This window comes from Sparus aurata, chromosome 23 (assembly GCF_900880675.1).
Source record: "Sparus aurata chromosome 23, fSpaAur1.1, whole genome shotgun sequence".
Classification (NCBI taxonomy): domain Eukaryota; kingdom Metazoa; phylum Chordata; class Actinopteri; order Spariformes; family Sparidae; genus Sparus; species Sparus aurata.
Window position 1 is genome coordinate 6,508,681 of NC_044209.1, and position 13,759 is coordinate 6,522,439.

Sequence of the window (13,759 nt, forward strand, 5' to 3'; positions counted from 1 at the left end):
CATTTTTCTATCCCGTCAGTCTCATGTCACCCAAACTTACACACTGCAAATGCAAGACTGAAGCACAGCTTCACCTTACATGATGGACCCGACTGTAGTGGGAAGTAACTTAGTGTATTTATTCAAAAAACGTATTGCAGTAAATCTTTGAGGTTCACGTATTCTTATGTAACTACTTTACATTTCAGATGATTTTCTGTATTTATTTGACATGTACAGATTTAGATTTCACAATTCTCAGCACATGTTCGTGACTTTTTTTGGATTGTGACCCCAAAAAATCTAGTGTCTAGTAATTTGTTAGCAGTTTCACCAGAGAGAGAGAGATGTCTCATCTAAACCTCTGCGACTGTTTACACTTGAAGCCCCAAGGAGGTAAAATAAAAAAAATTGTGATCGTAGAAAGTCCCACAGAAGAAATGAATCATCTCACGAACCCTCTGATTAATGTTGTGAACCCTACGGTTTGGAATCCCAGGACTAAACTACCTACTGTATAAAGTACAGCTACAACAGTACAATGCTGCTTACACACTGATGCATCAGTGGTACTCTTCAGTAAAGAAGCTGAGTACTTCTTCCAGACAGATTTGAGGAACGCACCTGCCCACAGAAACACCAGTGTGCGCGCACACACACCACCTCACTGTGTGAAGTTTGTGAGAAAACAAAATACTGCACACTGAACACAGACAGCTTTTCTTATTGCAATATCCATTTATTGTTCTCATCACACAAATCTTTACAAAAACAGAGGATTTCCTGCAGCGGGATCAAAGGAAACGTGTTCCTCCCTCAGAGCTGCAGATCTGAAGGAGACTGGTGCTTTTTTAACTCGCGTGTCACTCAACAGCGCTGTGTTTGTTCTTTGATTTAACTAAAGTACTTTCAGACTTTACACGAAAAGTAAAGCTGTGGTTTGACGGTTGAGCCAGAGGAGGACATATTCAGACCTGAAGGGAGCATGGCTGTTTATGACGGGTGTTTTTCTGCAGCGTTTATTCATTGGGCCAGAGCAGCGCTCACACGGTGAACGCTGATTCAGACGCTGACTAACTCATGAGTAAATGAGTTGCTGAGATTTTGCAGACAATTAGAAGCTTGTACTTGTCGTCACTGGTTTGAAAGTACTTAATGTAGTTTTTTTCATTGTTACATTTTTCAATTAAGGTCATTTTAAGGCATTTCTGCTTCATCGGGACAGTGAAGACTGGAAAGCAATGAGGAAAAATATGAAACAAAGGGATGTCATGCAGCAAAGGTCATGAGCCTGACTCAAACTCGCAACTTTGCAGGTACATGGTAGATGTGCTTTGGCTGTCTGAGCCATGTCACAGTTTTTTTAAGATATATGCATCATTTTTAATCAAAGTACACAATGCTGTGTCAATCTCTGTGATATGAGAGCTCTAGTGGATAAGGGTAATTCCTTGATGACTGTACCGCACATACAACCACATGGACATGGATCGGTTGATGCTATAATAAAAAAGCGGCTTCCTGGGATGATTCCTGAAACCTTTTTAAGGTAAATACTGGACATAAAAAAAAAAAGTTTCTCGGTTTTTGTTAAAGACATGTTCATGGTTGTATGTTAGCTCACACAGCCCAGGGTAAAAGCCACTGAAGCTGACATAAAGCAAGCTAAAAAAGAATACAACATGGATATTAAAGCAGCATTAAGTGATTTTAAGTCATTTTTTGTGCTCAGTGGAAACACTATTAACATTACACTGACATATCAGCACCTTGTAAAGTTGTCATGGCTAACTTGTTAGCAAAGAGTTTAGACTTTGTGCAAACAAGATTTTTTTTTTTTTAAATTGTCGTGATTTTGGGGACTGACTTTATTTCCAGCTAAACCACATGGGTTTTAGATTCAAATTCTTCAAGACACAAATAACACAATGGATCAATTTAGTCTGCCTAATGTGATAGGGGTTGCTGATAGCAATAAACTCTAGCTACAGAAGTGCTGGGATAAACTCATTTGCCAACACTAAACTACACAGAAAAAGTCAGCAAGTAGTTGTTGAACATAGTGGAGCATTCATCAGTTAAAGAGTCCAATATATTGCAGGAGTTTGTGGAAACAGAAACAGAAGTAAGACAGTAGTGAATACTGGATTTACATTCATCAGGCGGCCACAGACAAGAATCCAAATGAAGGCTAATGCTAATGTTGCTCTGTGTCTGCCGAACGTGTCAATAAGTGACTGTGTGCTAACCGATTAGCCATAATAATACAAGCCTAATGAGTCATTGCGTTGACAGCTGCTTCCACTAAAATGCTCCTTTAACATGTTGTGTTTGTGTTGGCTTTTCCAATGCTAGCTTTCCTGACTTTAACATGTATATCTGTGTAAACTAACAATCCTGTAAAGACTTGTCAGCAAAAGAGGGAAAAACAACTTCAGGTCTACCATATATGCTCATATGATAACTAAAATGAATAAGGGTTTTAGTTTAATGAACACACAGTATGTTGTAAACTACGAGTGAACAACAACTTTCTCAGTCGAACCTCGGTCCAGGGGGTGTGTAGTTTGACTCAAAGGCTGAGCCATCGGGGTGTTTTCCAGCCGCTGCAGTGTTGGTTCAGAGTGGTTCAGCATCTTCATACGCACTGTTCTTTGTCATCAAAATAAATACAACATTTTCCCCAATCTCTACACTGAGTGTTGGTGACGCCTGTGTAAAAATCACACTCTCGATACAAAAAAGAGTTATGTACAATATCATACAAATGGTTTTCAGTGATAGAAAGTGGAGTAAGGGGAAGAGACGTACGGTAACAGCCAGGGTAGGGGATACAAGTGTGACTGTGCGTGCGTGTGCTTTTGAATTTGTTCAAATATACGTGTGCTCTGTAAAACAGGTCTTTATTCTTGTGTGTGTGTGCGTGCGTGTGTGTGTGTGTGTGTGCGTGTGTGTGTTCATGTGTGTTGTCCAGCAGAGGGAAACATTTCACAGCACAGTGACTGTGTTATAGCCAACATACCACAGAGAGGAGAGCTGAACAAAGGTTTGTAAAAAGATGCGCCGTGTGAGGGAGAGGAGGGAGAATAAAAAACATGGATTCCGAGAGGGAGTGTGCAAATCAAAAATCAGCAAAACTGTCATGCCACATGGAGCGCTTCTGGCAACCACACTGTATATACATGTCCATAAATAAATCTGGTAATAAAATCAAGCGCAATAAATACATGACTCGGGCAGTCCAGAGCGAGTCTTTTTTTCGAAGCCTTGCCCAGACAGAAATTACAGTTCAAGGTGGTCGACACCGTTCATGAGTGAAATAAAAACAACAACAAAAAGAGTCTGTTGGCATCACAGGAAGTGTTTTGTATGAAGGCTTCTCGTCTGAAAAAACAAAAAACAAATATTTGCTCCCGGATGCGATGCGCTTTACTTGGCTCACTGTTGTGCCACCTGCAGTTGGGAGCTTGGCTTTGTCTTATCAAATGTGTTTGTATTTCACATCGTTTTCTCTTTTTTTTTTTTTTTGGGGCGAAGCTGCAACCATCTGAGAGAAAAAACATGAAGAAGAAAGCCAAGTGACGATGTCGGTACTTTCATCCTGTTTGCTTTTGTCTGACACTTCTGCTGTGAGATATGAAATAGATACTTTGATCCGGGTAAACCTCGTGCGGAGCTGACTGGGGCACTGCTACAGTGTGAGTGAGGTTAGGGTGTGTGTGTGTGTGTGTGTGTGTGTGTGTGTGTGTGTGTGTGTGAATGGGATGAGATAAGGAGAGGGGGTGAGAAAAGGAGACAAATGGAGGAAAAGTGTGTGTGCGTATGGCTTCCTAAAAGGGTGTTTTTTTTTTTATAACGGTGTAAATCTCAGCAGCAGACGCATCCTTCAGCAGGAATTCTTTGGTCCAACATGGCAACCTCCTCACATCAAAAGCCGCGTCCTGGGAGTCACACAGCGAGTTCACGTTCAGCTTTCAGCTTGTGCTTCCTTCAAACGGGTCAAACTCATTCATACCATTGTAAAAAAAAAATAAAAAAAAAAAATCTCAGTGGTCACAGTTTGATGTGGTTTTCCTCATTGGGCGCACCACTGAAGATGAAAATGAGCTTCACATGATTGAGTTCATACAAAAAAATAATAACTAAAGTCTTGTGATATTCAAAATGAAAAAAAACAAACCCCTAAAAACTAAAGAGCTGTACCTGACTTTGTACTGAATGTTCAGCTTTTTACTTCACTGGGTGTCCAGCAAAGAGAAAGTCTTTGAAGAGTTTGCCTATCGGTTCCCCGGGAGTTGAGAGGGCAGTTGGGAGCGTGTGTGTGTGTGTGTGTATTAGGGGAGGTCTAGACCTGCGTGGAATAGGAGCGGTGCAGCGTTGCGTACCGCCCAGCCGGATGGGCGGCGCAGTGCGGCGAGTGCTGCTCCGACTGGTCTAGACTTCGCTGGAAATGGAGCGAGACGGTATGAGGACATCGGGGGTGGCGGGGAACCGATAGGGCTGATGGTCATGTGATCTCGGTGAACGGAGATCCCCGCGGAGTCTGCAGGGGAAAGAGAGGAGTGAGAAAGAGAGAGGACGGGGCAGAGAGAAGGCGAAGGAGAGAGAAAAGTGAAGAAAAGAATAATCAAGAGCAATGCAAGGGATGAGGGACGGGAGGAGAGGAGAAAAAACAGATGCATAGAGCCAGAACAGAAATAAGGCAACGGATGACGGAGGAGTGACAATGACAGCCAAGAAAGATTTTAAAGTTGGTTAGAATGGTTGGACGTAGGGGTTGTAAGGCGGGGAGGAGGAGGAGAGTGCAGGATGCTGGAGGAGAGTGAGGGACAAGGGAGCAGATTGAGAGGAGAGAGGCAAGGTGGGAGACAGAGGAAAAGAGGCAGTCAGGTGAGGGTTAGTGACGGTGACAGACCACAGAGGACGCAAAGACATCTTCCAAAATACTTGGGCGTGGAACCCCCCCGAGAGAATATATTTAGAAAAATGCAGCACCGTTGAAGTGAACCTGAGGGGACCTCTGCACTCCCTACGACTTTTTTTTATAATTATTTTCTTTTAGCCTCAGCTGAATTCATAGGTTTCCTCCAGCCAACTGCTTTGCATTATATCAGAATGGTAAATTACAGCGTGTCAGCCAAGCTGCTGACTCACCTCGAAGAGATAAGTGACTCTCTAAATCCCTGAAAACAAGGAAAATGTGCAACACCGTAGTGAGTGTAAGGGATCGCCTCTCTCCAGAGCAAGCGTTCACACTATTTGTTCCATCCTCTCAAACGCGTCCTTATCAGCCGACAACAAGGCTTAGAGATTTAAAGGATTTACTTTGGTGTTTTTTGTTGGGACTGGGGGTGCAGGTGGGGCTCGGAGCATGCATGTTTGGGGATTTGTTCTCTTTGGGGAAAAAAGGAGGACAACGGATTCAGGTAGGAGACAAGGGGGGCGAGTATCTCAGCCCCTCTCTTGTGGGCGCAGCCGTGCCTCACACCCACCCCCGCCCCTTACCTGAGGGCCACTTAACTTTTCGAGTGGACTCTCCACACAGGGCAGCGTCACCATCGGCATGCCCAGCACGGACTCGGGGCGATGGGGTCGCGGTGGGGAAGGACTGGGCTGCATCTGCTGGAAGTTGTTAATCACACAGGTCACCTGGGGAAAAAAACAGAAGGGAAAAAAAATATGTGAACTGACCCCTTGCTAAACCTCACACTCCACTGTGGTTATCCAATCATAGATAATAATGAGCATTCGCATCGGCTAACTACAGTCATTTGTGGGGTTAGGCACAGGACATGAATCCTGTGGGAGCCAAGATTCTTATCTATCAGTGTTCAGAGTTGCAGAAGGGGCGATGTCCTACTTATTATTTTTAGTCCAGCTAAATTTGCATTAGTGTACAACATTTAAATCTTTTTTTCTACTACAAATAATAGTGCAAAGTTCTTCCTGTGTTTCCATGACGTCAACGTTCATCACCAGCTGATTAGGGTGCTAACTTTTTGCTAGGGACATGTAGCTATAGCGTCAGTATTTTGGCACTGTATCATGTATATAGCCATGAAGCGCTTACCTGGATTTAAGACCCTTTTGTGGGTTAATCTTTTTTAAAAAAAATCCGCTTGACTCATATACAAGTCAGCCGGAAATGGAGTTTTCAACTAACTTGCATACTAGAGTTTTAGAATTAGCTTACCAGAGTTTCTGCCATAAAAGATGTTATACCTGGCAGGCAAATGTAGAATGGGGTGTCGGAGAAGTGGCTCGTCACTCGAACAAGAATAGCTTGTCCACCTTAAGTGAGTCTGTTTCAAAGCTGCTGCTAGCGCTAACCCTCCTTCACTTTAATCAGCACAGCTGTTAAGTTACTGCTAACGTGCACTCGTTCTCCTTCCCACTCTCTCGCTAACGTTACGCACACAAGTTTGCTACTTGTATTACACATTTTAGATCAAAAAGAAAAAAATACATTTAAAAAATAATTGTCTATGATTAGGCCCAGCGGAGAATCAATGTACACTCAAAACATGTCTTAATTTCTTGTCTGGTCTCTCCTCACCAGAAATACAGCGATGGATCCACCGGTGAAGAATCCGGCCAGGACGTCAGCCCAGTGGTTGCGGTACTCAGCCACCCTGACCACGCCTACTAGCATGGCCAGACAGAGCAGGGTGAGGCTGATGGTGGGCTTGGTCAGCCGCGTGCCTTTGGTTTTGAACACCAGTGTGACGTACATCTGCAGGAAGGCATACAGGAGGGCACGCACAGTAGGGTACAAGAAACAAAGGAACGCCACACAAGACACACAAGCATGTATGTGTCATTACAACCCAAGTGAATCTAAAATTTCTTTGCCAAACCTGAAAATTCCCTCAGCACAGAAGGTTTACAATTTGAATTGGTGGCATGTATTTCAAGATCTCTATAAAAGCACCTCCAGCATGCCTTAAACCTACCACTGTATACACCGCGGAGTAGACACTGAGCGCCGCATCCTTTGATGGGAAGGATTTACGTGCAGACATGACAACCAGCGGGTTGCCTGTGCAGGCCCGGCGCTCTGCGATGTACTGCATGGTGGACTGGCAGCCCAACGCTGTGTAGTTTGGCCGGCAGGCTGACAGGAAGTGAGGCGTCTGGTTTCCTGTCACAACCTGGCCGGCATTGGCGAAGATGGTGGTGGTGAACAGGCCGAAGGCATAGACACCTGGGTGGGAGATGAGGGTGCAGGAACGTTTGGTGAGGTGGGGGCAATTTGAGGTAAAGGCAATAAAAAATAAGTAGTGTAAAACAAAAAAGGTAGATAGAAAAATAGGGGAAAAGTTTAAAGATACATCAGAAGTTGAAGAAAAGCGTGTCTGACAGAGAGAGATATCTAAACGTGTAGCAGAACTTTGAGATAAAACGGGTGATAATACGTTTTTCCCTCCCTAAAATAGCGCCAACACATTATCAGCTGAGGTGTGAAATTGCAGCAGAAGCCTCAACCTCAGCTGATTCAGCTCGAGATGCAAATTTGTAGACTGCTTAATATTCACAAGTGCCACGATCCTGAATATCTTACCCCAATGATTGTATCGCAGTTTATCATCCAATTAACAGCTACATGTCCTTGCTCTGGTTGGCAAATTCTGAAGTGTAGCAGGTCACGTTCTCACAAGTCAACCTTTTTTCTTTCTTGTTATTTCAATCTTTTTTAATTTGTCTCTCACTCCGCTTGTGAAAACCACACACCTAGACACAAAAATGTATCTTAACGGGCCTGCAAAGAGCACAGGGGTTTTTTTTATACAAAATGGTGTGTTTACCTAGGAAGCGTATTATGCGTCTCAGTAGGGGGTTGAAGTAGCAGCAGTCTGCAGTAACAATGGTCTTCTCCTGGGTCCCCTCTGCCTTGGTGAAGAAGGCACACAGCTCTCCGATGAGAATCTGTGCACACACAAAGGAAACACAGAGCAGGTGGTTGAAAATGATGAGAGTGGCTTTGTCCGTACATCTGGTACGCTGAATTCTACATATTGTATGACCAAATGTATTGGGGCTTTGCCGCCCCGCACCTCTGTAACAACACTCAACCACACTATTATAAACAACGGTCAAATGCACAGGTCAGCCACAACACAGCAACATCTAAAGCCTAGAAATGGTTTGATTCATGACATTCAAGACAGGAGTAAGTGCTGCAAAATGCTGGTACAGTGTTCAAAGTGTGTTGATTGTCCCAACTGCCTGACAGAAAAACCTTTTAACCTTAATCTTATGTTTGTCTTTTAAGTCGTGCTGGCAGCGTGGCTCTAAGGATGGCCGTTTTTGTACAGAGATTCATGGTCCCCAGAGTGTGGCTAGCACATTCATACGGTGGTTTTGAGCGAAATACTGTAGACCGCGACTGGATGAGTTGCACTGGATGGATGGAAAATCTCATAAATAACTGCATATACAATCATGTTCTCCTCAGGGATGGATTGAAATCACTCTGATGATTCCCCAACTTTCCACATAGCACATAAAGTGGGTCTAAATTGAAATTTGTTCGGTTAATGCAAAACATCTTTGAAAATAATGACATTCCAATCAGCCTCAGGGTACTTTCCTGAAATGCAATGTTTTGGCTGCCAAACAGTCTAAAATCTGAAGATAGATTATCAGTTGATGTATGACGAAGAAAAATGTGCAATCTTCACATTTCAGAAGCTGGGACTAGTGAAGTGTTGGTATCGTTGCTCAAAGAAATGACTTGACTATCCAATTCAATAAATTTCATCGGTTGACTTGCAGGTATAATCATTACTACTGTGATTGTGAATTAAGCCTAATGGTTTATACTACCCCCCCCCCACAGTGCAAATGAAAGCAACAAGACACCTTTGTTATCATGTGTTTTAATAAACGTGGACTCCCTGGCTGTGGTTGGATAAAGATGCAAACGTCTGTGACCAAGAATAGAAGCCATTGTTGCCGGGTGCGCGCAGCTTTATTGTCCTCCTTTGTGAGGAGCATCAGGATACTGGCTGAGGTTATGGTCAGGTGATTGTGTTCAATTCACTCCCCGTGAGTCTGAACAGCGGTGCTTCTCCAGGCTGATGATTCCTCAATGGACTGCAACTGTGAGACTCATCAGTGTAAGAGCCTGCAACACTCAAAGATGCTGGCACGGACTAAAACTCGGCTCCCTGGATGAATAAATATCTATGACAGAGACACACTAAATCTTAAATCACCCTGACAGCTTCCATGCTCTGCTGTGACAGTAGTGGGTCCTGTTTTAACGCTGACCGTGTTTCGCGAACACATCAGCCTCGTTCTTCCTTTTTCCATATTTGACATAATCCCCCATTTATCCCCCCTACAGTGACAACGTCTGAAGCGCTGCTGTCTGTGGAGAGAGAGAGAGCAGGAGTAAATGAAAGAACTACAGAGAAAAAAGAGAAAGAAAGACTGTGCGGGAGAGAGACAAAGGAGAAATGAAAATGATCATGTTAGGTCTAATGCTTCTGGGCATTGCCAAGCGGGTCCAGCCAAATCAAATGAGTTAATAGCATGCAGGGACCCAGTCGGTGCTGCAGTGCTGTGAAGTGCGTGCCCGGCCGAGTGCTTTCTTCCATTAGTAAAACACAACCCTACTGGGTGTTCCATGGCAACCCTTTAAACACTAATATGAGCACGAAATCAAAGCTGAGGGGTTTAATCAGTAGCTTCAGATCAGAGATGTCAGGGGTCATCGTCGCACTGTGGACAACCATTTACGAGCCAATTAAAAAGACAGCATGGCGGCTGTTTCCATGGGGACTACCAGACTGTGAAGGGTTTGAGCATGTGTAAAACACAAAATTGGAGATGATGGTATTGTACTGTCACTCACGAGCAAGTGCTCTTGAACACTTGCCTCGGGCAACGCTGTCAACCAGTGGGTGTTGAGACTTTTTAGAAGCTCACAGTAGTACTATTACTACGCCTTTTATGTCCAATATTGTTTTGCAAAGTGAAAGCTTATGTTATAAATCTGTGAAAGGCCTCTTAAAGGAACAGTTTACCCAAACAATAGACTCTGTCCACTCATGTTTCGTGGTACACACAACATTTCTGGAGCTTTCCAAGCAAAACAGCATTGCAGCGTTCTCCTAAACAACTGAAGTAGATGGGGACTGGTTTTCAAATGTTAAAATAAAACAACCAAATGAAAACATAAAATGGCTCCATACAGCTTGCTCAGAGAAGGAGAGAAAAGGGGAAATATATCACAAATACAAATGCAACACATGATGAGGAAATACAAGCTAATAAGCTAATAATGTTTCTCAATACAACTTATTTTGACATGTTGAATACAAAAGCCTTTAGTCAAATCATCAACACTGAATAAATGATCATGGGTTATGAATATAACTGGGTAAATCCAATCCAATATTCAGCGACTATGATTTATTGATTTAATGATGAAACATGAGTTGATTTCATATCACTGACAGAATTCTTCAGTGTAACAGAGTCTGATGTGAAGCAAACGTTCTCAAAGTTGGATAATTGAGATTTGTTCATTTGCTTTGAACCACAGTTTCAGTTTCCGGGGCAAATCTGTGTGTTTTGTTTATATGCATATAATGTAGCCCCATTTCGTATAAGAGGGTTTAAGAGACAATTTACCCGCACACACTACTTTGCAAAACAACACAAACTCACAGCTACATCGCCACCCATCACTTCTGAAACCAAACCGACGCACGGTGAGATAAAGGTCGGACAGTGTGACAGAGTGAGTGAAAAAGTGAGAGTGTGAGAATGCGATAGGAAAGTTGAAGAGTAAGACGAGAAGATGGGGAGGTAGAAAGTTGAAGGGGTTAGGGGTAATACTGCAGGAACAAATTATTCATGCATGGATGGCATCGCTGTGAATCACGGAGCGCATTATTTCAGCCAACATTTCTAAATTATCTCTCCACTGCAGTGGGATGCGCTCCCTGCCTCTGCTCCTTCGAGGATTCGCAGTTAAATATGACGAGGTTGTCGCTGCAGTTTAGGGACGAGCGGATAATGATTCATTGAAATTAAACTGCTTATCCAGTCTACACTCCTGACAGTGCAGGGGGACAGCACCGTGACGTGTCCGGTAACGTGGCTTTCAGGACACATGAGGATTTCTAGAAATAACGGGACAGACTTCGCGTTCGGAAATAGCCGAGTGTGGACAAAGACTTGTATTACATGCGTAGTCACATGCATGATTTATGGGCAGAACAAGGGAAAGGAGTGAAGGAATGAAACTTTAATGCGTACACGAGACATGATTAAGTCGGAGAGCGTGCACAAATGGCATCGTGAGAACAGAGTCCATTTTTGTCCTGGAGGATCCTGCTCTGTGTGTGTAAGTAATCAGATTTTGATTTGTGTCAGTGGGTATTAGTCAAATGTGAGTGTGCATTCAGAGAGGCCCTTTTTATGAAGACGTGTCTATTAGAAGACAGTAATCGGGGATGTTTCACGTCGAGGGATGAGATAGATGAAAAGGATTGTGGAGACGGCGGAGGAGCAGTGAGAGCGAGGGACTGAAGAGAGGAAGAGGAGGCAATAATAGATTTTAGATGAATACATACAAGCATTTGACTGAATAAACAATTATTCAGGAGATATTCCTTCAGAGGCTGGAAAAAATAGAAGGATCTGTGTTGATTCTCCACATAAAAATTATGATGAGTGAGTCTGTGAAATCTAATTTCTGTGTAAAACCAGTTTAACTACCGTGTTTCCTGTATATTACAGACTGTCTGAAGCCGCAATTTAGTCCAAAGACAGGTGAGATTGCAGGAGACGAACAGCCTGCCGCGCTATCATCGTGTGGTAATGATGTCAATAAAGCTGTGAGGACAAATCGAGCATCTTGGAATAAGTCTGAGCGAAGGCACAGCAGCCGAGCAGCGAGATGCAGATTGCCTCCATTAGTATTCTCTTCGGCTGACAGCAGCCAACTCTGTTCGGCTTGTGTTAGTGACATTGTGAGCTGGGAGAGAAACAAAACAAACAAAAGACAACAGCTGGAAATAAAATGTATGCTTAACTCTGAGCTAATATATTATCTGAACTGGACCAACTCCACAAGAAGCACTGGGTCTGCGTCATTGTAGGAATCCTAATCCTACAAGACTGCCCAAAAGTCGGATACTTTGATCTATTGGTGGTTTGTGATATCTGAAGAAGCCTTAAAACGGGGGGGGGGGGGGGCTAATATCACAGCTTTAATGTCTGTGCTTTATTTAGAGGTGTAGTTTTGCAATTTGGAAAGAAAACTTATTCAGTTTCTTGCTGAGAGTTAGATGATAAGATCAATATGTCTCACATGTCTGTCTGGAAAATACGAAGCTGCCACCGGCAGTCAGTCAGCTCGTTTTATCATTAAGACTGGCTCTGTCTAAAGGTTACAAAATATGCCTGCCAGCACCTCTAAATCTCCCTGATTCATCTATTCTTCAAATATAATCCATACAAACAACAAAGTGTAAAAAAAAAAAAAGAAAAAAAAGCTTTGGATGTTTTGGTTGGTGGATTTCATTACTTTTGAACAGAGCCTGGCTAGCTGTTTCCCCTTGTTTCATGTCTTTATGCTAGGCTAAGCTAGCCATCTGCTTGGAGTAGGTCCACATTCATTGTACAGACACGAGGTTGGTACCGGTCTTCTCTTCTGACTCTCTGCAAGAAAGCAAATAAGAGTATTTCCCACAATTTTCAGGTATTTGATCTGTTGATGTGAAACCTGACCAAAAACCTTTAAACCTGTTACATTGACAGTAAATTTGATCATATTTGACAAGTAGGAGGAAGAATAGATGGAGGGAATTTAATATCTCAATGAAGACAAAGTTATTCTTCATTTCTACTCGGCGCTTCCGTCAGAAATGACCCCGTCTCTCATGTGGTGAATATTAAACTTAAATGTCAAGAGAGAAAATCACTCTGAAGTCAATTATTTACCAAAAACCTCTGTCATAATATATTCAATCTCTCATCATCAAATGTAATGAAAGCATACTGCAGTTCTTCTATTGTACAGACCAAGTGCAAGCGCCATTTCTGTGAAGCGCAGCTCCGCAGCCATAAGACCTAATGCTTCTGACAAGATTGGGGAGGCCATTCATGTGTGAAGTACAAAGAGATGCCTGACTGTCACTAGCATCCCATTATCTGTCATCATCTACAGCGACCTAAATCTTTGCAATGCAGTGTATATGAGAGAACTGGACTAATGGATGATGCGAAAGAAACTGCACCTGCCTGAGTCCATCAGGATCGCCATCACCTTTACTCGCATGTGGCCCCCTCGTCAAGATTTTGGCTGCGCAGAACGGGCGCTAACAGGAGACGGACTGAAAATACAGGCCGAATAGAAACAACAGCATGTACCTCAATCCACTGGCATGATGGAGAATGACGACCGAGGAAAGAATGGGATCTCGTTCACGGATGGACGCGCACAGAGCACATATATGCAAACACAAATGCATTATCAACGGCGTTGGGGCACTTCACACAGATCTGGCAGCGTCTGCAGAAATGGAGGCATGTGCAAAAGCACAGCCGTTCATGCAGGCAGATTAGAAAATCACATACACACAGAGAAATTCTGTTCGTTCCATTGAGCAAAGTGTGATTGCACATCGTAACCACTGTTAGCCTACTGAGAATCCGTCCTGACACCCAAACAGTTGTTTTTAGATTCATACTGGTATACTCCTAGGAGCACAGGTTTATTCCATTTTACAGAAGCAAAACCTCTTCATCATTGTGATCTTCC

At 43.2% G+C, this 13,759-nt stretch overlaps 1 protein-coding gene across 7 annotated transcripts in view; it reads right to left on the bottom strand.

Annotated features, from left to right (window-relative positions):
* Positions 1-697: 697 nt before the first annotated feature.
* plppr2a (phospholipid phosphatase related 2a) overlaps positions 698-13,759 on the bottom strand; it is a 68,291-nt gene continuing 55,229 nt past the window's right edge. For 3 of the 7 annotated variants that reach the window (XM_030406845.1, XM_030406843.1, XM_030406848.1), the window contains 5 exons: positions 7,785-7,905; positions 6,933-7,183; positions 6,536-6,712; positions 5,501-5,628; positions 698-4,522 (listed from right to left, as the gene is read on the bottom strand). In XM_030406845.1, coding sequence (XP_030262705.1) covers positions 4,414-4,522; positions 5,501-5,628; positions 6,536-6,712; positions 6,933-7,183; positions 7,785-7,905 — 786 coding nt within the window. In that variant the 3' untranslated portion in view covers positions 698-4,413. Of the gene's footprint in view, positions 4,792-5,484; positions 5,629-6,535; positions 6,713-6,932; positions 7,184-7,784; positions 7,906-13,759 lie in introns of all 7 variants that reach the window. The other 4 variants (XM_030406846.1, XM_030406850.1, XM_030406847.1 and 1 more) reach the window with 3 other exon arrangements.